At 38.1% G+C, this 24,216-nt stretch overlaps 1 protein-coding gene across 1 annotated transcript; it reads right to left on the bottom strand.

Moving 5' to 3' along the window:
• Positions 1-20,732: 20,732 nt before the first annotated feature.
• LOC107806440 (bidirectional sugar transporter SWEET1-like) lies at positions 20,733-23,190 on the bottom strand. Its single transcript, XM_016630597.2, has 6 exons — positions 22,972-23,190; positions 22,813-22,849; positions 22,501-22,596; positions 21,598-21,877; positions 21,270-21,389; positions 20,733-21,135 (listed from the first exon to the last, which is right to left on the bottom strand). Exons 1-6 carry the CDS (start codon positions 23,012-23,014, stop codon positions 20,974-20,976), a joined length of 738 nt encoding a protein of 245 aa, XP_016486083.1. The 5' UTR covers positions 23,015-23,190; the 3' UTR covers positions 20,733-20,973.
• Between the last annotated feature and the right edge of the window lie 1,026 nt (positions 23,191-24,216).

Raw genomic sequence — 24,216 nt, 5'->3', positions numbered from 1 at the left:
AAACTAATAAAAATAAGATTTTTTGCCTTAAAAGTTGATTTTAGTTGACTTCGGTCAACATTTTTGGTAAACGGGCTCGGATCTGTGTTTTGATGGTCCCGGTAGGTCCGTATCGAATTATGGGACTTGGGCGTATGCCCGGAATTGAATTGATAAAAATTAAAAGTTTGACAATTATTTATTTTTAAGAATTGATTGATATTTGGCACTGTTAGTACCGGGTCCGTATTTTAGTTTCGGAGCCCGGTACAGGTTCATTATGATATTTAAGACTTGTCTGTGAAATTTGGTGAGAAACGAAGTTGATTTGACATGATTCGGATATCCAGTTGAGAAAATAGAAATTTTAAAGTGTTCTTGAGAATTTTATTTGATTTGGTACTAAATTCCTAGTTCTAGGTGTTATTTTGGTGATTTGATCACGCGAGCAAGTTCATATAATATTTTTAGACTTGCGTGTATATTTGGTTTGGATCCCAGAGGGCTCGGGTGAGTTTTGGATAGGCTACGGAGTGATTTGGACTTAGAAAAATAGTTGGTGTGCTTCAACTGTGTTGCAGGCCTCAGACCTCGCAAATATGAGGTCATAGTTAGCATTTGCGATCACTGTTGAGGTCGCATTTCCGAACTTCTCATCGCAAATGCGAAGAGAAGCTGGGCCAGCCTGTGTTCGCAATTGCGAACTTTTCTTCGCATTTGCGAAGGGAGTCTGGGAGGGGTATGGATCGCAAATGCAATCTTTTGTCCGCATTTGCGAGGTCAGTGATCGCAATTGCGACACTTTCCTCGCATTTGCGAAGGGAAACAGGATTGTGAAGGCTTCGCAATTGCGATCGCCCCTTCGCAATTGCGAGCTTCGTATTTGCAAAGCTCAGGTCGCAAATGCGATGTCTGCAGCTGAACAAAATGACTTTTGGACGGGAATTTTCATTCATTTCCCAAATTTTCAAGACCTAAAACACAAGAGGCAATTTTTCAAAGACCATCTCTTCCCCAAATCATAGGTAAGTGATTCTAAACTGGTTTCTTTCAATCTTTCACTACATTTTACAAGATTTCAACCTAAAATCTAAGGTTTTCATGGTAGAATTAGGGATTTTGGGTAGAAACTAGGGATTTCGAAAATTTGAGGATTTAGACCTCAATTTGAGGTCGGATTCCAAAACCAATTATATATTCGTGCTCAGAGGTGAATGAGTAAATGGATTTTGGTCCGAACCTCGGGTTTTAACCAAGCGGGCCGGGGTCAATTTTTGACTTTTTGGAGGAAAATTTAGGAAATCTAAATTTATGCAATGTAATTGATTCCTTTAGCAAAATTTAATATTATTGAGTCATTTTTGAATAGATACGAGTGGTTTGGAGGTGAATTCCAAAGGAAAAGTTGTGATTGAGAATTAAGTGGCCTTCGGAGCAAGGTAAGTATTGTATCTAACCCTGACTTGAGGGAATTAGGAACCTTAGATTACTTGCGAAGTGAAATTCATGTGAGCGGCATATATGTGAGGTGACGAGTACTTATGCGCCGCCAAATTTACCAGTTTTCCATGTTTCTCAGTTTTTCTTATATTGTCTCATTCCTGTGCCTAATTGCGATGTGTTATACTAGTGTTGTTCAATTTATCGTTCTTATCATGTTTACGGATTTTCTGGTGATAATTGAGTTTTTATTTCAAAGTTGAGATTGATGTTATGGAACCAAATGTTGAGGTAAGGTTTGTACTTGTTATTCTATCTCTCTGTTGATATTTATGCATTGCATTATGGTAAGGGAGAGTGTTAATGGATGAAGGGTGATGCCGTGCCATATTATGAGTGTTAATGCACGAAGGGTGATGTCGTGCTATATTGTGAGTGTTAATGCACGAAGGGTGATGTCGTGCCATATTGTGAGTGTTAATGCACGAAGGGTGATGTCGTGCCATATTGTGAGTGTTAATGCACGAAGGGTGATGTCGTGCCATATTGTGAGTGTTAATGCACGAAGGGTGATGTCGTGCCATGATATGAGAGTTAATGCACGAAGGGTGATGTCGTGTCATTTCTATTAATTTTATGGTGAGATTGAGAGTAAAAGCACGAAGGGTGATGCCGTGCATTTTTCCTTACTGTATTCACTATTCCTGTTGATTCACGGTATATTGACTACTCCCGTGATCATTCTGTTATAGTTCTTTATCTTGTATTCCCCTCAGTATGTTTCCCTCCCGACATTTCCTATTTAGTTATTCATTTCTGTTATTTGCATATACACTGTTAAATTGTACAGGTTTATTTGTAGGTGCCTTGACTTAGCCTCATCACTACTTCGTCGAGGTTAGGCTCGACACTTACCAGTACATGGGGTCGGTTGTACTGATACTGCACTCTGCACTTTCTGTCCAGATTTTGATATCGACTCAGGTTGATCGAGATTTGCTACTGATCCGTTGTCCGGAGACTCAAGATAGATCTGTCGGCGTTCATAGACCTTGAAGTCTCCGTCTATATTTTATGTCCTATTGTTTTCCTTCATTCAGACAGTTGTATTTCTATCAGACTATTACTTGTAGTAAATTCTAGAATACTTGGAAATTGTGACTCCAGATCCGGGTGGTAGTAGTTAATACAGATTTATGATATTCCGCACTTATTATATTTCATCTTAGTTAATTATTGTTAATTATTGAATAGAAATAAGGAATTGGTTAATGATTCTCTAACGTTGGCTTGCCTAAAAAGTAAAATGTTAGGCACCATCACGGTCCCATCGGTGAAAAATTTTGGGTCGTGACAATATCATTAACATACAGTAATAAGAATATAATTGTGCTCCCACTAACCTTTTTGTACACACAAGGTTCTTCTTCGCATCTAATAAAATTAAACTTTTCAATTGTCTTGTTAAAGTGAATATTCCAACTTCGAGAAGCTTGCTTTAGTCCATAAATGGATCTCTATAGCTTGCAAATTTTATTATGGTTAGACGGAGATGTGAAACCTTCAGGTTGTGTTATGTACACATACTCTTCTAGCTCACCATTAAGGAAAGTTTTTTTCACATTAATTTGCCGTATTTCATAATCATTGTATGTTGCTATAGCAAGCAAAATCTGAATTGATTTGAGCATTACCACTGGAGAGAAAGTCTCGTCATAGTCGACTCCTTCTTTCTAACGATATCACTTGGCAACAAGACGGGCTTTGTAGGTTTTCACCTTTCCGTCTGCTACAATCTTTTTCTTAAAACCCCATTTACAGCCTATAGGTTTTATATCCTTTGAAGGTTCAACTAAAGTCCGTACTTTATTTTTCTTCATGGATTCTATTTCGGATTCCATGGCCTTTTGCCATCTCTCATATTCAAAACTTTTTATGGCCTCTTCATAGGCCTTAGGATCATCATTATTATGATCAACCTCACTAGATACATCATCTTGTACCATTAGGTTTAATCTAGTTGGTACATGACGTTCTCGTGTAGACCTTCTAAGAGGTGCTTGTACAACTTGTTCACCTTGTGCTGGATTTGGTTGTTGTTCAATTTGGTTTGGAACTGGTTCATTAACCTGTTCTTGAACTACATTTAGTTCTTGAACTTCAACCGTTGAAGATGGCAACTTCCTTGTCAACTTCAAAACATCCAATAAAGGTTCTTCAACTTGTGTCTCATGATCTTGATTTTGTATTGATTCATTAGTTTCTTGAACTTCATCAAGTTCTATTTATCCACTATAATTTCCTTCCAAATGAAATTCCCTTTCCAAAAAGTTTGCTCATCTAGCTACAAACACTTTATGGTCAGAAGGGTGATAAAAATAATATCCCATTATTTCTTTGGGATACCCTAGTGCATAAGCCACATCTAATATAATAAATAATTTTAACATATTCTCGAACTATAAGTCTCCTCGCTGTCAGGCCTCTCCTTATAAATAATAAATAAATAAAATTATTTATTTTGATGGATAGCTTTACAATAAAATATCTTATATTTTATTATTTAAGAACTCAAATTTTAGTAGGAGAAAATTGTATTAAAATAACTTTTAATAACACGATGATCAAATCTTTTATAGCACATGAATTTAATTCAATTTATCTACATGCTTAGTCCTAAATTAATTTACATCACATGTAATAAATAATTCAAAATTATATAATGAACAAGCACGTGACATAACAACGAAATTCAACATCTTCTAACATGTTTATCTTATATATCACATAAAAATAATTCATGCCAGAAAATTATTATTAATTAACATCTCATGAACTAATAACAATTAAAATAACAGTAGAATTCAATAACCTATTATAGATTACCGTCGCATCTAATACAAAATTTCAAATTCAAGTTACGAACTATCTCAATAGTTTAACTTATATGTATATATATTTTATTCACAATAAAATTATATCAATCCATATGCATTCAAAAATTTGACTATTACATAAGACACAGGTATTATGGTTTGAACTCTTCAAATATAATCTTAAAATATTTCGTAAATAAACTTTAGACACTATAAACCACTTCTCTGATACCACTGAATGATTGCATATAGGTGTTTGTAACACGCAGCGGAAGACAATAACAATCCTAGGAAGATCTTTGTGTGTTTAAAATTTATTTACATGATCAGATCTGAGACGTACTTGGTGAAGAGAGTCTCGTTCCAAAATTCTTCGATAGTGTGAAGACTCTATGCGTATCCACACCGAGACCGATCTTTGCTATCAACTCTTTGATCAATGAAACCGCGAACAAATCGAATGAAATTCATGTGTTGAAGTTGTCTCAAAGGTTCAGCCTAAAAATAAACGGAACAAGGAAAACAGTTTCCTTGTCAAAAATATATAATCTCTTGAATATTTGTGCGGCTCATGCACCTCCTTTCCTTTTCCCGTAGTCCCCTCGTGTTTGATAATATATATATATATATATATCATCGAAAAGTTTCGGAATCCGGGCACGTGGGAACGATGGTTGTCTTTGTTGGCTTTTGAGCGGAGTTGGGAATCATTTTCAATTATTAAATTATACGTATTGGGGTATATTTTGATTGGGTTGCACGTTGTTTGACTAGTTTTAAAGAGACGGGCTTTGGTTCGAGGTGTTGGAGAGGCTTTGGAGCCACTTATGGAACTTTGGAGCGAGGTAAGTCTCCTGTCTAACCTTGTGACGTGGAAACTACCCCTAGGTGATATTTATTATTATGTGCAACTAGTTGTGGGTGCTATGTTCACATGAGGTGACGAGAGTCCGTACGTAGCTAAAACATGTTTATGTCCGGGTAGACTTAGGACTTTATTATGTGATAATTGAATTGGTTGAACTCATTTTGCTGGCTTTATTAATTAAAGTTACAACTGAATTTGATTTAGAAATAAATATATGTATACTAGGCCGAGCCTTAACACCCTAAGTTGTGGGCGTGTTAATTGAGAAACGGTAAAGATTATATTTGTTCTGTGCTCATGTACGGTATTATAAACACGTGTCTCGTAATTCGGTAACTCCTCTCCTTTCTTGTGGAGCGGGGCGAATGCCTCGGCAGTATATTTATGCATCTATGGATCATGCCGCACGTTCCTCGACAGTGTACATATTATTCTAGATCGGTCAGAACGACCTCGGCGGAATTATGTGTTATATCGCTAGTCGTCCGAATGTTCACGAGATAAACCTCCCACTGATGCCCGACATTTTATGGTATTCCTTATTTATTTGGAATTGACACTTGGCATTTTCTGAGCTATTAAGGTAGATTGCAAGATCGAGAAATTTATACTTTAAGGAAATAATTGGAAAATTATGAGATTACAGATTTACTTCACTATAGTTGTACACTCCATATCTGTTATGAATTATCATATTATTTATTTGGACCTCTTGTAAGTGTCGATGTCGACCCCTCGTTACTACTTCTCCGGGGTTAGGCTAGATACTTACTGGGTACGCGTTGATTTACCTACTCATGCTGCACTTTTGCACTAAATGTGCAGGATATGATAGGTTCATTGATGATCACCTTGGGGCGTAGGCGCACCTATTGAGGAGACTTTATGTGAGATGCATTCCATGCTATGCATCGCAGTCCACCGAGTCTCCATTGTACTATTTATTTTATTCTATCTTATTACTTCCGGGACAGTTGTTGTATTATTATTATATCCCTTAGAAAATGCTCATGCACTTGTGACACCGGGTTTTGGGGGTTCCTACGAGTTGTTCATTGTTGTAATTGTGTAAATATTATCACCTACTCTATAAAAAATCTATTTCATACAATTTAATTAAAGGGAAATTTTGATTTCAATTACTAAAATGAGTAAGAAAGCTTGTTAGATTACCGTTGACTTGCCTGACGACGGTGTTAGGAGCCATCACGACCTTTAGCGAATTTTGAGTCGTGAGAGCTTGGTATCAGATCGTTAGGTTCACTTAGGTCTCACGAGTCATAGACGGTCTAGTAGAGTCTTGTGGATTGGTAAGGAGACATCCGTACTTATCTTCGAGATACTACAGGGCTGTTAGGAGCACTTCCCTTCTTGATTTCCTCATCGTGTGGTTTGATTCCATTGAGGCTTGTGTCTCTATTTACTTCCTACTCAATCTCATGCGACGCGAAGAGCTTGTTATCTATTGGGCGTCAAGGAGTTGTAGTGGTATTGCAGATGTGGAGCAGGATGTTTTTTCTTGCGTGTTCGGTCAGGCTATTATCGTCGCCTTGCGGAAGGATGTTATTTTGTTCCAGCTCAGTATCCATACTTTCTATGGTTTGGATACTGTGCACGGATTGCTATGATGTCTATGCGTTGTTGTCGCACAATGTTGGTGTAATGGTAAGGTGCTCGTTTATGTGATGAGATAGTGAATGACTTGAAGAGAGGATTTCTTAGTGCATGATTTAGGGGGGGGGGTCAGCATTTAATTCCATCAGAGGAAAGGCAATCGGACTATAGATGTCCAGGTTTGGTTGGTGAAGTGACGAGACTTGGTATTCTCGAGCGTGGTAGAATTCTCATTTGTGATGTGGTATCGTCGTCCTTATTGGGACCGCGTTAAGGTTCGCTGGTGTTATGGTCTTCTCTGATTTTGCTTTCGGGATAGGGCATAGTGAAATGGAGCTTAAGAAGCGTTTGTCAGAGATAGCGGTGTGTAGCGGTTCCGAATTGAATTGGTAATTCTAATGTTGATGGCTCGAGAAAGACGATCTTCTAGGAGGTTTAGAGTGGGTAGCAATTCATTAGTTCCGGTGCTACATATATGGATTTGATTTGAGGCAACATTGGGGCAGTGAAGTATGAGGGAGGACATGGCAGGAGGTGTCTCGCGATGGATGAATTACTAGCAGGTCAAGCATGAGAAGCGGAAGTCGAGAAGTTGCTTAAAGGAGATGGTTTGACCAAAGTGGGAGTGGCAGGGGAGCGTATGGATTTTATGGTAGGATAGTCACGTACCTTAAGGAAGATTAGAGCGACTTGGGAGGCATGGTGGGAGTGACTAGGTCCACGGATTACAATTGGAATGATGGTTACGGTGCGGAGAAAGATTGAACATGGCAGAGAGGAGTTTGCTTGAAATAAAGAGGGGTGTGAAGATTTGATTATCGTTACAGATGCAACATAGCTTTGAGTTTGGAAAGTATTGTTGAACTTTCAGTTGATGTCGGCGGGGAAGAAACAGACTTGTGCAGCTGGTGGACAAGCATGGGCTCAAGAGAATTTACTGATTACGTGGTAGTTGTAACCAATGCAGCGTCATTGGAAGATGTCGATCAGGAATTTCACAGGTGGGTTATCTCCTGTGAGAAGGTTAGCACTTGCGTGATATTGATGAAGCTTCTACGAAGAATAGTACTTGCTACCCAATAATAGGTCGAATATGTGATTGTGACTGATGATTCAGAATGTTCATGAAAAGCTTAACAAAAGACTTCGAGAAGTTTGGTGGGTTAACGGTGTGAGATCATGGTAATTGAGAAGGAGGAATCGTTGTGGGCTCTGCATTATGTGATGGTAGCTTAAAGCTACGTGGGGGAGCCCCATCATTAACGATTGGATCGCGTGGTTGTCTGCTTGTGTGGTTTTCGGTTATCGGTGCATTGGCGGATTATTTATGACTAAGACCAAGGAACATCAGGGGTAATTGAGCAAAGAACTCGATGGATGTGTGCTATATTCGGCTTTATCGAAGCATGTTCAGGTTTTTGGAAAGACTCGGAGCTTTTGCTTTTATGGATATGATGTACAAGGAAAAGAGTTCAGCCGGTTGCTTCTTCGAGAGGGTGTTCATATGCTAGTAGAACGTTGGAGTTTGGTTATATTCGGGACCAGGTAAGAGTGGGTGACATCCGACAACGGTCCTAGTGGGTTCAAGAATTAAAGTGAAGTATTAGAGGAAAGAAAGAAATAGCTTCGGACTCGCGGAAGGTCTTGCATAATGGGTGCACCAGTTAGAGATGTTATTGTGTGCGTAAGGAGGTATGATATAATTCATGGGTATTGAGATGATGTGATCTCGCAATTCAGTCACTCAGGATGAGTACGGGTTGAGTTCGTTATGTTGTGAATGGAGCTATTATATTTCTAAGTCAGGTCAATGGTAAATTGAAAGAAGTTGGGTCCGTTAGTAATGGTTGAATCGGCATGATTGTGGCAATGATCAGTTCTTTCGGTGTGTGAAGTCATACATGTGGTTTGTGGTTGTACGTGGGGGCTTGACAGCCACCATAACTTGATTGATTTAGGAGGTATTTGATTCAAATAGCCTTGTTGTGTAAATGGATTTCAGAAGAGTCATGGCGGTTTAGGTCACGACTTGAGGTTTGTATTTTCTGCGGTTTGGGAATTCAGTTGCGTGTTGCATTGGTTCTTTTGAAATGAGCTAAGTGAATGGTTTCTAGCCAATGAAGTGGTTATTCCACTAGTTGTTCAAGGGTTATGGTGAATGCGTGTATTATCGCGTAGCGGCATGATAGGTACAATGAGCGGTATGGTAATTTGAAAGTTGAGGATCAAGGTCGCGGTTTGGTGTCAACAAGAATGTCACGAGCTCGGATGAGCAGGGATGAATTAATGTTCGGAGTAAGCTGGCATTTTCTTTAGTGTCACCTCAGAATGGTGTTCTGTGGAAGGGGCATTGTGTATTGATTTGTGGGTTCTGGAATTGCTTTACAGATTAGGATGGTTGGTGGTATGGATGTGCAGACTTTGCTACCTAGCGAGAGTATCCCATGAGGAAATCTGTATTAGTAAGACATGTTAGTCACTTGATTGTTAAAGATTGACGCCAAGTATGAAGATTATGGTACTATCATTAATGCGAGAGTTTATGCCTGAGAGGTGTTCTATCCCTTGGGCTGTGGACCATATGAGTTTATTTCGGATGGGACGACTGTTCTTATGTGTCATTAATAGGGCCGTTGTGGATCCCTAGAAGGTTATTGGCCCAGTATGGTATAATTTGAATCGGTTTGAGGTCCGTTGGTGGGCCTAATGTGAATATGTGCCCTACGTCTGGTTGAATGTGTTCATTCATCATAGCATTACTTACGGAGGAGTCGTCGGGCATTGGATGTTATTCCCGTCGTCAGCTATTCCATGTAAATCTCTATTGTGTCATGTGGGTTGTGAGGCGGCTTGATTATTCGCACACGTGTTGAGGTCTCGTGTAGCTTGTGGTGTTATGTGATCAGGTGGCTCTCGAGATGCAGGTCATCATTGCACCTTAGTTGTGCTTGGGTTTCGCAGCATATGGCGCTATCCGTCTCCCCAGGATTTGTATTATGCACTTGGCATTCTTGTGGTCGATATTCGGGTATTTCGTAAGTATAAGTGTTATGGCTTGATGGGTATAATCTTATTTATTGTTATGAGTGGATCCGGTGGCACGCCGCCACTGGTACGTTATTTGGACCGGGTTGCACACCGCAACGGTATCATGTTTGGATCGGGTTGCACGCCGCAACAGTGTTATGTTGACTACGGTTCCCTAAATCTATTCTTGCATATTTTGTTTCTCATCCTCTAAGGAGGGTTCATAACATCTGTTCGACCGTTTTATTCGTTACGCAGGCTGGGTAATGCTTCTCCAGAGATCGTTCTTCCTTTTGTATCACATTCGAGTTGTAGCTGGTTGGCGCGTTGTGGGCGTCATATAAGATTTTTGGCTATGTCTGAGATAGTTTATTGCCTGAGCAGCTTGTGCTGGGTGAGACGCAATTTTTGGACCTAAAATTAGTACAATCAGATTTATATAAGGTACACTAAAGAGAAAATATCGTTATTCAGTTCAGAATGAGGTAATGGCTCTGGTCAGGAGGAGAGACTCGATGAATTATTGATTCGGCGGGTGGTTATGAGTTTTTACACGTCTCTTTCATCGTGGCAGTATTGTGAGAGTTGGAACAGGATTTATATGTGTCATGAGGTGTATTGTAGGCATCTTATTCGTAAAATTTCAGCTATGGTGGTCGGGGGATGTTATAATGGACAACCGGCTTATGTGGTGCATGGTGTGATTTTAGCATAGATGCATGATCATGTTTTGGTACAGTGTGTGGTGATTCGTACGGTGTTCGTGTGTTAGAATCAGGCCTTGTAAAGAAATTCGAAAGTTGGAACTTGGTTCTAAAGTTTGTTAGCTAAGGTTATAGGGAGGATTTTCAGTCTGGATCGAGCTAATGTGTTCAACTAGAATGTGGTGGCACGGGTAGGTGCATGAGGTGTTAAATCGTGATTTTGGACAACTCCAGAACAGTTTTTGGCACGTTCGAGGACCGAACGTAAGTTTAAGTGGGGGAGAATGTAATGACCCGACCGGTCATTTTGAGCTCTAGCGTGTCATTCAGTGGTTTGAGGCCTCGAATAGCTTCACTTCGGGTATTATGACTTGTACGTGTGGTCCGAATTGAACTTCGGGAAGTTCGGAGTTGATTTGGAAAGAAAATTCTAATTTCGGAAGCTTTAAGTTGGAAGAATTGGCTAAGGTTTGACTTTTTGAGTAAATGACCTCAGAATCGGGATTTGAAGGTTCCAATAGGTTCATGTGATAATTTCAAATTTGGGCGTATGTTCGGGTTGAGTATCGGATCACCCGGGAGCATTTCGGGGCTTATCATGAAAGGTTGGCATTTTGAAGGTTTAAAGATTTCCTAAGTTGGGTTTGAAGTAGGCTTTGATGTTATCGATGTCCGTTTCGGATTCAGAGCCTTGGAATGGGTTCGTATTGTGATTCAAGACTTGTACGCAAAGTTTGGCATCTTTCCGAAATATTTTGGTATGGTTCGGACGTGTTCGTTGAAGTTTGAAAATTCGAAAGCTTAGGATTTGATCGTCGATCCGGAGTTTTGATGTTGTTTGGTGCGATATGAGGCCTCAACTAAGTTCGTAATGTGTTTTGGGACGCGTTGGTATAATTGGTTAAGGTCTTGACGGACTCGGGTAGATACCGGATGGTTAATGGATCAATTTTTGGACTAAGGGAATGCTGGGTTTTTCTGGTTGCTGGTGTGATCACTTCTGCGGAAGCTGAGTCGCAGAAGCGAGGGTCGCGCCGCAGAAGCAGCTGGTAGTTGAACTGCCTGAGGTCGCAGGTGCGAAGAAATACCCGCACCTGCGTGATCGCAGATGCGACTAGTGGAGCGCATGTGCGGGCCTTGTTGGGGGAGGCTAGGACCGAAGATGTGGTCGAAATTCTGCAGAAGCGGGACTGCACCTGCGGATGAAGTATCGCAAAAGCAAAGGCGCATAAGCGTTGGAGGGGCCGCAGATGCGGAGGTTGAGGGACTTGAGGGGGAGCCGCAGAAACGGCTAAGGTTCCACAGATACGAGATGTCGTTGGGCAGTGAGGTTTTATAAAAATGGGGTTTGGGCCCTTTTCTTCCATTTTCACTTGGTTGGGGTGATTTTGGATAGCTTCAAGGGGAGATTTTCATCGAGGAACACAAGGTAAGTGATTCCCACCTATTACAAGTTAAATACATGGTTTGTATATGGGTTTAAACATGGAAATTAGTAGAAATTTGGGATTTTGGTAGAAAACCTAGAATTTGGTATTTTTAGATTTTGACCATGAAATTGGATATGGAATTTGGGATAAGTTATATAGTTTAGTTTGTGGTGTTATGGGAAAAGTTTATCTTCAAAAGTTTTGGAATCCGGGCACGTGAGCCCGAGGGCTGTCTTTGTTGGCTTTTGAGCAGAGTTGGGAATCATTTTCAATTGTTAAAATATACATATTGGGGTATATTTTGATTGGGTTACACGTTGTTTGACTAGTTTTGAGGAGACGGGCTTTGGTTCGAGGTGTTGGAGAGCTTTGGAGCCGGATATGGAACTTCGAAGTGAGGTAAGTCTCCTGTCTAACCTTGTGAGGGAGAAACAACCCCCTAGGTGATATTTATTATTATGTGCAACTAGTTGTGGGTGCTACATACGCACGAGGTGACGAGAGTTCGTACGTAGCTAAAACATGTTTATGTCCGGGTAGACTTAGGACTTTATTATGTGACAATTGAATTATTTGAACTCGTTCTGTTGGCTTAATTAATTAAAGTTACAATTGAATTTTATTTAGAAATAAATATATGTATACTAGGCCGAGCCTTAACACCTTGAGTTGTGGGCGTGTTATTTGAGAAACGGTAAAGATTATATTTGTTCTGTGCTCATTTACGGTAATGTAAACACATGTCTCATAATTTGGTAACTTCTTTCCTTCCTTGTGGAGTGGGCCGAACGGCTCGGCAATCTATAGATGCATCTATAAATTGTGCCACACGTCCCTCGGCAGTGTACACGTTATTCTGGATCGGGCCGAACGACCTCGGCGGAATCGTGCGTTATATCTCTAGTCGTCCGAATGTTCACGAGATAAACCTCCCACTGATGCCCGACATTTTATGGTATTCTTTATTTATTTGGTATTGACACTTGGCATTTTCTGAGCTATTAAGCTAGATTGCAAGATCGAGAAATTTATACTTTAAAGGAAATAATTGAAAAATTATGAGATTACAGATTTACTTCACTATGGATGTACATTCTATATCTGTTATGAATTATCATATTATTTATTTGGACCTCTAGTAAGTGTCGATGTTGACCCCTCGTCACTACTTCTCCAGGGTTAGGCTAGATACTTACTGAGTACGCGTTGATTTGCGTACTCATGCTGCACTTCTGCAATAAATGTGCAAGATCTGACAGGTTCATTGATGATCACCTTGGCGCGTAGGTGCACCTATTGAGGACACTTTATGTGAGCTGCATTCCAGGCTATGCATCGCAGTCCACCGAGTCTCAATTGCACTATTTATTTTATTCTGTCTTATTACATTCAGGACAGCTATTGTATTATTATTATATTCCTTAGAAAATGCTCATGCACTTGTGACACTAGATTTTGGGGGTTCCTACGAGTTGTTTGTTGTTGTAATTGTGTAAATATTATCACTTACTCTATAAAAAATCTATTTCATACAATTTAATTAAAGGGAAATTTTCATTTCAAGTACTAAAATGAGTAAGAAATCTTGTTAGATTACCGTTGGCTTGCCTGACGGCAGTGTTAGACGCCATTACGACCTTTAGTGAATTTTGGGTCATGACAGCAATGAGTATTAGAAGTCATGAATGACGCAATATCGTACAGCATGAGAAAAATGCATCTCTATGCCTGTATGTCAAGTGTGCATGTCAATGAGATTCAACTCAGTGATAAAACCATATGCATATTCTCAGAGTATCAATTCACTCAGTCCTCTCAATCACTCAGTCCTCACAGTGACTCAATCCTCCCAATCGCTTGGCACTCGCACTCTGCACTTACACTCAGTAGGTGACTTGCGCTCACTGGGGTGTGTACAGACTCCGGAGGGGCTCCTTCAGCCGAAGTGCTATAAGAAGCCAACCATGGCATAAATCAATAGAACATGTTGCGGCGTGCAGCCCAATCCCATAAATATCCTCACCATCAGGCCCTCAGCCTCACTCAGTCAACAATCTCTCCAGCCTCTCGGGCTCACAATGTCATGAAAATCAGCCAAACAATGATGATGTGATGTATCAATAAATGGTGACAGAGAATGAGATATGATATGCAATTGAATGAACATGACTGAGTACGAAATTGCAATGTAAGAAAATAACTCAACAGCAAAAATGACCTCAGTGGGTCCCAACAGAATAAGCATGTAGCCTAGACATGGTTTCTAACATGGATCACAACTCAATAGCTCTAGTGCGTAGACATTTCACGATTACAAATAAGATCAAGTAACTACACAGTACCACAGAAATAACGGAGTCATAATTCACACGGTGTACGCCCACATGTCCGTCGCCTAGCATGTGCGTCACCTCAACACCTAACACATAACACGTATAATCAGGGTTCATACCCTCAGCTCCGAGTTTAGAAGTGTTACTTACCTCGAACAAGCCAAATCCAATACCGAGCAAGCCAAGCGATGCTCAAAAAATGCCATCACGGGAGTTCTGACCTCTGAACGGCTAGAAACTAACCAAAAATAACTCAAATACATCAATTAATGCCAAAGAAAACAAACTCAATCGATAAAGGTCGAATCTTTAATCAAAATCCAAAAATCAACCCAAAAGTCCAACCCGGGCCCGCGCCTCGGAACCCGATAAAACTTATAAAATCCAACAACCCATTCAATTACGAGTCCAACCATACTAGTGTCACTCAAATCTTACTCCGAATCGATGTTCAAAATTCAAAAACTCAATCCGAGTCCAACATCTCAAAATACGATAAAAGAACCAAACCTCAATTTTTATAGCTTCTGCCCAGCAGTTTCCACATATGCGGTCACAATGTCAAATCTGCGACCACCGCTTCTGCCTTAAATATCTCGCTTCTACGAGCAAACCAAACTCATCATCCATCGCTTCTGCAGAACCTCACTTTGCACCTGCGCGCCCGCAGGTGCGGCTCTGCCATCGCACATGCGCCATACCTCGTCCCTACGGCCCACGGCACCGCTTCCGCTGGTGAGGCCCATATCACGCATCTATGGAGCTCTGTTCTAGCTCCAAACCCGCTCCTGCGATCCCTTTTTCGCTTTTGCGACCATTGCACCAGCGCAATTTTAACCGCATGTGCGGAACACAAGTTCCAGCAGCTACCAGCAACCAAACACAAATTGAGAAATGGTCCGAACCTCGCCCGAAACTCACCCGGGCCCCTCGGGACCCCGTCCGAATATACTAACAAGTCCCATAACATAACACGGACCTACTCGAGGCCTCAAATCATACATAACAACATCAAAACGATGAATCACATCTCAAATCAACTTAAATGAACTTTGAACTTTGAACTTCCAAAACGCGCGCCGAATTATATCAAATCAATCCGGAATGAACCCAAATTTTGCACACAAGTCCCAAATGACATAACGAAGCTATTCTAATTCCTAGAACCACAATCGGAACCCGATATCATCAAAGTCAACTTCCGGTCAAACTTTTGAACTTTTCAAGCCTTCAAATTTCTATTTTTTGTCAATTTGTGCCGAAACCTTCTATAAACATCCAAATGCAAATCCGGGCATATGTCCGGGCATACGCCAGAGTACTAAATCACCATCCGGACCTAACGGAACCATCAAAACTCCAATCTGAGATCAAATACTAAAAAGTCAAACTTGGTCAACTCTTCCAACTTAAAGCTTAAACCATGAAATTCATTCTTCCAAATCGATTTCGATTAACCTGAAAACCAAAACCGATGATTTACATAAGTCATAATACATCATACAGAGATACTCATGCTCGTACAGGGAACCTCTTCGCAAATGCGTAGGCTTAATGCCCGAAGCTTCCTCTGCCCCGCTCCTCTACGCGAACGCGAGGACCATATCGCGAACGCGTAGGCTTAAGGTCCCACACCTTCGCGAACGCGGGAACAACATTGCAAATGCGAAGAACAACTTAGCTGCCTTTCCCAGATGCTCTACGCGATCACGAGGCACCTCTCGCGAACGCGATGAAGGATTTTTCTGCAATAAAACACCAGAAATCTGCTACTTCTCTAAGTCCAAAAATGACCCGTTGAGCATCCGAAACACACCCGAGGCCCTCGGGACCTCGACCAAATATACCAACTAGTCCTAAAACATCATACAAACTTAGTCGAGCTCTCAAATCACATCAAACAATGCTAAAATCACGAATCACCCTCCAATTCAAACTTAAAGAACTTGAAACTTCAAAATTGTACAACCGATGCTGAAACCTATCAAATCACGTCCGATTGACTTCAAATTTTGCGCACAGGTCATAATCAATATTACGGACCTACTCCAACTTTCGGAATCGAAAAACGACCCCGATATCAAAAATTCTACTACCGGCCCAAAACTCCAAAAATTCGATTTTCGCCATTTCAAACCTAAATGAGCTACGTACCTCCAAAACACAATCCGGACACGCCCCTAAATTCAAAATACCTAACGGAGCTAACGAAACCAACAGAATTCTATTCCGGAGTCGTCTTCACACAGTTCCGACTACGGTCCAAATCCTAAGGCTTAAGCTCTCATTTAGGGATTAAGTATCCCAAAACACTCCGAAACTCAAAACCAATCATCCCGGCAAGTCACAATAGCAGAAATAGATATGGAAAAAGCAGTTAACAGGGGTTCGGGGCTCTAACTCTCAAAACGACCGGCCGGGTCATTACAATATATATATATATATATATATATATATATATATATATATATATATATATATATATATATATATATATACATGAAGTTGCAACACTTTTCCAATAGGATAAGGAAAAGTTAGAAGCGTTGGTTTTTCTTTCTCAAAGTCCATTCCAAAATTGGAATTATGGAATCTTTTTATTTGGAAAAATTGAATCCCATTCTAAATGGGATTTGGGTTGGCCGACACGTCCTTTAGGACTTACGTTGATCCAATTCAAAGTTGGATTCAACTTTCAATCCCTTTATTCATATTTCATATACATTCTTATATGAAATATTAATTATATATATCACATATTATTTCAATTAAGAGATATAATTTATTTTTCTATTTCAAATAGAAAATTTTAATTTGTTCACAATATTAATTATATCCTTTGTTCTAGTAAAGAATATAATAATATTTAATTTGGACTAATAAATTAATTAATTTGACTAATTAAATTCTTTAATTTAATCATTAAATAATAAAATAATTAATCCTTTAGCAAAGATCGGAACACTCGTTAGTGTGCGACCCCATATGTTCAATACTAAACCGGTAGTAAAATTAATCAGATTAATATACTAATCAAAGGTGGCATCTAACAACACTCCTTAACGATCGGATAGAATAAAGTATATAATTTACTCTAAAAAACTAGTAGAAGAATAATGTTATAATTCCTTCTGTCCTTATAGCTCTGGGTCACCCTAGGATATGGTTTAACTGTTAAATCCTAATAGGCGGCCAACTATATGTGTATGTCAAATATAATCGACCAATGAATGACTTAAGAAACTCTTTTCTTCTTTCATTCAATTGACGTAGCCAAGGTCTTAGGTTTAATTGTTTATAATTCATAACAACATGGAGCTTAAACTTATTACCAAGAGTTGTCAGATTCCATCTTGATCAATCACTAATTCTACAAGCATTTAATCATACGCAATATCCTTTCAACATCGCTCTAGGGCCATAGGTGTCTAGTATCAAAGTACAATAAATAACTTATCAATTACTATGACGATCTCAAGTCAAAGGAAACTCTTACATCACATTCTTCAAGAGAATATCCTATTGACAATTTATAGTAATTCTAACCATTAGGAATTATCTTATGAGTCTGTTCAATGATCATATTTCTATATGCATTATCTATCTATGTGATTTAGTTAATGATATCAATTAATATTTATCCAATAAAGACAATCACATAAATATTGATCTAACCGGATTACTAATGTCCAAATTAATAATCCTATGATCAAGAACAAATTTAGATTAAATTATAAGAAACTCCACTTTCATTATCATGATCTCCATCACGATGACAAGTCTCAAAATTTAGTCAAGGACCTTATCAAGTTAATCAAATAATTAATAATAACTATGATAAAAGAATATCATATATTTTTATATCAAATAACATTCACAAAAATATATTCAAATCATCAAGTATGAGATTGGATCTAAGATATATGTACTCTATCCTTAACAGGTTAATTCCAAAGACGAATGAACGATAAAGAAGATGCATAGAAAGTTCAACTTTTAGCTACAGGTCAAGCCATAAGTGTAGCCAAATAGTTGAGGATGATGATGACTTTAATTTTAACCTTCTCCATAAAACCACAATTTATGTTAGAAGCATAAACCCTAAGGGTCATTTGGTTTTAAATATAAGAAAGTTTAATTTCCATATATATAAAGTTTTGTAATTACTTATACATTATTTTGTTTTTTCCTATAAAATCAAGTATATAACTTCTCTTCTTCGTTTTTTTTTTTTGGTTAAAAATATGCATATATTATTGAAAGCAATAAACAAAGTCGTCTAAGCTAAATTAATTCAAGCGGCAACTGATCTAGTAGAAACAGTTCCTTTACGTCTTTGCGAAAAGGAAACAAAGCATGTAAAGGTGGGAAGTCTCAAAAGAAAATATATGGTTCCAAGCAAAGCATTGTTCTTGATTTCCCATAATGAGTCAGTACAGCCGCTACATATTTGCCTCCCGGAAAACATGTTGTAGGGGTGGGCAACGGCCATGACATCAAATAGAAACATGCAGTTACACATTTAGCAAATGTAAAATAGTACAGTTTTAACTTTAAGGTTTGAGTTAATCAGATTGATCAATACCTGTGAATCTGTTATAAGTGTAAGAGGAAACAAATTCTTAGTGAAAGCTAATTCAAGTCCTCTGATATTTGTAAGAGCATTATGAGTTCCATCTATATTCAATTTATACGTAGAAGATGGTGGCGGAGTATATTTGTCATAGATGATGTGCTTTATAGGCCTAACAATAATCTGATATAACTAATTTAATCTTCGTATAGTATATTTGATTTTGATTTTGTTTTTGGCGTTAACTAACTCTTAAGATGTTATATGAACTAGTTATATATGTGATGTTAATGCTCAAATAAGTTCCCTTATTAGGTTTGCAAATCTTTTCTTTGTTGCCTTCTTCTATACCGGCCTCTACGTCTTTGTTTTGACTCTCACCATTATTCGTCCCTAAAAGTGGCAAATGGGTTGTTTGGGCTGTATTTGAGTTGGTCAAGATAGATTGACTCACTAAATGGGTCATTCTCTGCCAAAGTTCACGTGGGTTAAGATGGACTGGGTCAGGATGGGATAAACAATGGGTTGTAACCCAACTCACCCAAATTGACTCAAATATTTACAATATTCTCAACTTTTAAACAAGCATACATAAATATCTTAGTCAACAATAATTAGTTTTGAAGGTTGAAAAAGAGTTTTGAAATATATTTTTCCTTTTTGGAAAATATTTTCGGAAAAATATTTTCTTCCAATTGGAGAAAAACGAATTCATAAAGAAAATATTTTTCAAATATTTAAATCAACCAAACATGGAAAAACAAAAAAATATTTTCCACCACATGGGTCAAGATAGAACTCTAAGATTGAGCATTTTTGTGGGTCAAGGTTGGGCATCATCATGGGTCCATTTGGGCAGATAATTTTTTATGGGTTAACTTGGGCTAGCCCAAAACAACCCATTTTCAAAATCATTCTAGCCCAAACCCATTAAAACTTGGGCAGGTTAGGGGAGTCAAATGGGTTTGGGTTAGTTTTGCCGCCCCAATTCCTCCCCAATGCTCATATCTCAGCATCTTTATTTGCCGCGTTCTGATTGTAAATCTAAACGTTTCATCTATGTTATAGACATACTATTCCCCTATTTTTCTGTAAGTTTATGTTACGTTATAGTGTACTTACAGCAAATCTTGATTTTCATTATTTTTGTAACTTCTTTTTTTTGTAAAGTTTACTAATTTTAGTTGTTATTTACTGAGCGAGAATCGTCATTTGATCATGTATTCATTGCAATCCCTTATTTTGTTGCCTTCTACTTCTTTGTTTCTTCTCTTATCAATTATTAATATTCCTAATTCCAATGCTCACTGAAAAATGTTGTCTTATCTAGTGTACTAGTTTCTCCTTCCCTATATTATTAAGTAATCCAAATGATGCAAGAAAAGGAAATGGTCTAAGATTTGGTCTTATTGACTACCGCTAATTTAGTATCTTAATTAGTTATGACATGCTTGCTATTGTATCAAATTTAACCTGATTTTAAACAAATAAGTGGACTTGAATAAACTATTCAGATGTTTATCAATTAAAGTAAGACCTCACATCAATGGGCTGGTTAAGGTACCAGCAGTCCAACCCAAAAAAAGAGAGGCCCAAGAAGCAGTGGGCTGAGAGTCTGTCTTTTAACGGGGTGAATCACACAAATAGCCCTCAAAGTGGACGATCTTGAATTTTTGTCCCTATTTGCCCTATGACAGAACTTCAAGTTTAACAAGTTTTGCCCCGCGTTTGTCCAACGGAAGACACTTTTAATTTGTAACCTTAAAATTCTGCCATACAGCAAGCAGGGTCAAAAAGTGTGGGTAGAGACAAAATCCTAATTTCAGCTTACAATATATTCTACAAATAATAAGGCATTCATTAGGATTAGGAGAAACCAAAGAAGTAATAAAAGGATCATGGTTTATTTCAGCAGCAATGAGGAGAAAAACTATTATACATGGAATTTCTAAACAACTGAACTAGTCCAATTCTAATTAGAACAAACAGATGTCAAAGATCACTAGGGAAAATCACAAACATATTAGCTGCTAATACATATTACAGAACATCATACAAGAATTAGAGTCATTTAAGAACATCATACAAGAATTAGAGTCATCAAACTGCAATTGTTCCAGAATCATGTGCTAAACTTGCTCAAGCCTTGACTTGCCACTACTTTTGTCATTTCCCATCTCCAAGGAATCATCAGGGGTTGATTTCTTGGTAAATAATTCCTTCTTGTCACAGTAAATTGCATATAAGATGAGCTGCACTGTTCCTAAACCAAAGCCAAAACCATTTGGAATCTGCAATACATCAGCATATATACCTTGTCAAGTAAAACCTTAATCAACTGCAACAACCATATATTGGAAAGTTGATCAACATCACTTCTTATTATTAAAGCGAAAGCGATATGAGAGATGCAATAGGTACTTACAGCAACAAAGGGGTCCTTTCCAAGAAGGCCAAAGGCAAACCAGGAAGCACCACATAAGAACACGAAGAGTGACAAGAAAAATGGCATGAACTCCACGCTTTTCGTCTTGATTACTAGTCTCTGCAGGCATAAAATTTGTTCTTGAGATTAAAGTGGCTTAATTTTAACAACTATCAACCATTTCTGATGAAAGCAGGAATCCCTTATGTTAAAATTGAACATCTAATAGCACAACTCATCCCAACTCCCCATCCAAATTAGGACTTTTCCAGCAGCTTCACAAGAATTGTGTTAAAGTAAGAGTAAGAAATGGTGTTAAGAAACTTACTATGATGGATAGAGGAGATCCATACATAATGATAGAGAAGATGGTGGCAGCGATACCACAGAAGAGCTTCCTGTTATTTCCATGCAAAGCGAGCATGGAAACAAGCGCTACTGCAGCAAAAACAGCTAGGACCAATAGAAGAAGTGCTGAGATTTTCTTCTTCTCCTTCTTTGGTGCAAATGCAATGAAGATCAGTACATAAATGCTCTCAATTGCAGCTCCAGTCCCGTTGATTGTAGACACCAACAGATTGTTTGGTGACACAAATGGTAAGCCATACCTATCCAATTGGTAGATGAACCAGTTCAATATGAGAGGCCTCACTTCTAGAGCAAAATTATGATCAGATGTACACAGCTAACTAGGTACTAAAATGAATGCTACAAGCCTACAACAACAACTACGCGTTAATACCAAGCAATTTGGGGTCGACTATATATATGAATCATCGCTAACCATTTTGCTCTATTTAAGCTCATCAACCAAAAAGATTCCTAGAGCATGAAAATGGTTTTCATATCCCTATTATATTAAAGAACAAAACCATGTCTTTCTCTCAAAACAGCTAGCCACCTCCCAAGATTTGAGGAACTGAACAAATACTCATTTCACTCACTGTTTTCTTTCATCTCATCCAAATATTGGGACAGCAAAAGAAAAGGCAAAACCAGAAAAAAGACAGTAGTTTTTGAGAGCTCAAAGGTTACGCACTGATTTATCAGTGGAAATCATGTAATCAAAATTCTTGAAATGAATTATTTACCCCAGAATTCACGAGAAAGTATCATGAAACAAGGTCATTAAATGGAACCGAAACAGGTACAAACAATAAGCATTACTGTAAAACATGCATTTCAAGAACTTAATTAGATAGAGAAAGAAAGCAATGATCTTTAGACTTACCATGCAGAAAGCAGGCAGTTGAGCAAAGTCATCACGTAAGGCAAGCCAGAGAACTGTTCTGTTGATCTCTTTTGTACGATTCTCTTGAATGTGATTCTAAATTCAACCCACCCAAAAAATAAAGAATTTTAAATGAATATTAGAAAATTGAACATCATATTGATGGACAATTTCTCAAGACAAGCTAGTAAGTATGAAAATCAAGAACGCAATATGTTGAAACAAACATCATTTAAACCGCAAAACGTATCTGTGAACAAGAAAAAGAAGCCATTTTTCGCAAAAGAAAAGAGTTATTGAGAATGCTCTCACATTGGTGCCAAGAAGAGAAACAGAGCAGTGGCATTTCCTGCAGAGAAGAGAAACAGAGCAGTGGAAATTGAAAGTCAAAACACAAAGCTGAGAATGTTATACTACAGAAAATGAAAGATAAAGAATGAAAAAGGTTCAAGAAGAGTGAAAAGAACTCACCAAATATCCCAAAAACAAAATGCAGAGTATGAACAACACCCATGGCTTCACTCTTTGCAGTAGTAGTTCACAGCAATTTGTTTGATTCAGAGATCAAAAAGACTGGTTTTTGAAGAAAACCCAAATGAAGAAACCTACAAAACTCTTCAAGAATTTCAACAGAGTGGATACCCAAAAGAGAAAACTGAGCAAGAGTTCGAAAAAAGAGACGTTTCTTTTGGAAAATACAGTCATACTGAAGGGTTTATATAGGGCCCAAACTCCAAAGGAAGGGCGATAACTGCTAAAAGACACTCAATTGTATTTAGTTTTTCTTTTTCTTTTTCCACTCCTTTTTATTTTGTCACTATCTTCCTATCGCTTGACTCATACTGTCGCAGTTGAATCTCTTTCTGGCGATGCAGACCATTTCTGTGTGCGAGAAAATTTATCAGGAATTTTGAGCTTTTATATTTTTCTTATTCTTACTTATGTAACATTAGCCATTTCTTCAATGTGATAAAAGTTTTATTGGATGATAATTGGTTTTTATAAGTTGAGTTATAGTTGGATTTTAGGTTAAAAGTGGAAAAATAATTTCTTCTAGAGGTACATACTTTTTTTGCTAATCATGTCCTGAATTTACTATCCTTGACTAATTTGAATTTCTACTTCTAACGCTGTAGAAAGCTTATTATGAGAGTTCTAACACTTCCTACAAGTAGAAACTCTATTAAGACCGGAATTCGAGATTTCTGGTTAGGAGTAGAAGAATGTATACCAATCTACCATACTCCTTGGGTGTGATGAAATGATCTCCTATCCAATTACTATCCTCTACGGTGTCAAATTTGGCCAAACTCAAATGATCTGTCCAACCCGCTTAACGTTGGGCTAGTTATTGACCCACTCATTTATTAAACTCAGTCTATTTTGATCCAACTCATTTAAAGTTAGGCTAATTTTTAGTCCAAATTGATCCATGAATAACTTTGACAAAATATCTTTAAAATAATTTTTTTTTTTGATATGTTATATATAACAATAACAAAAGAAAAAAAGTCTTATTTAGTAATCAAACAATTCATAAGAAAGCAACATGTATTAATTAAAGAGAAAATGACCCTCTATAGACCCTCAAAATTTTAATAGCCCATATTTTTCTCCATTGACACGAAATATCCCTTCGGCCCAAACATATTACATCTAATATCCCGAAATGTCTATTTTGTATATTTTTTGTATAGTGACAGTCTATTTTGTAAA

The sequence above is a fragment of the Nicotiana tabacum genome, chromosome 12 (genome assembly GCF_000715075.1).
Source record: "Nicotiana tabacum cultivar K326 chromosome 12, ASM71507v2, whole genome shotgun sequence".
NCBI lineage: Eukaryota > Viridiplantae > Streptophyta > Magnoliopsida > Solanales > Solanaceae > Nicotiana > Nicotiana tabacum.
The sequence above is the reverse complement of the archived record's forward strand: the minus strand, read 5'-3'. Positions and strand labels throughout refer to the sequence as shown.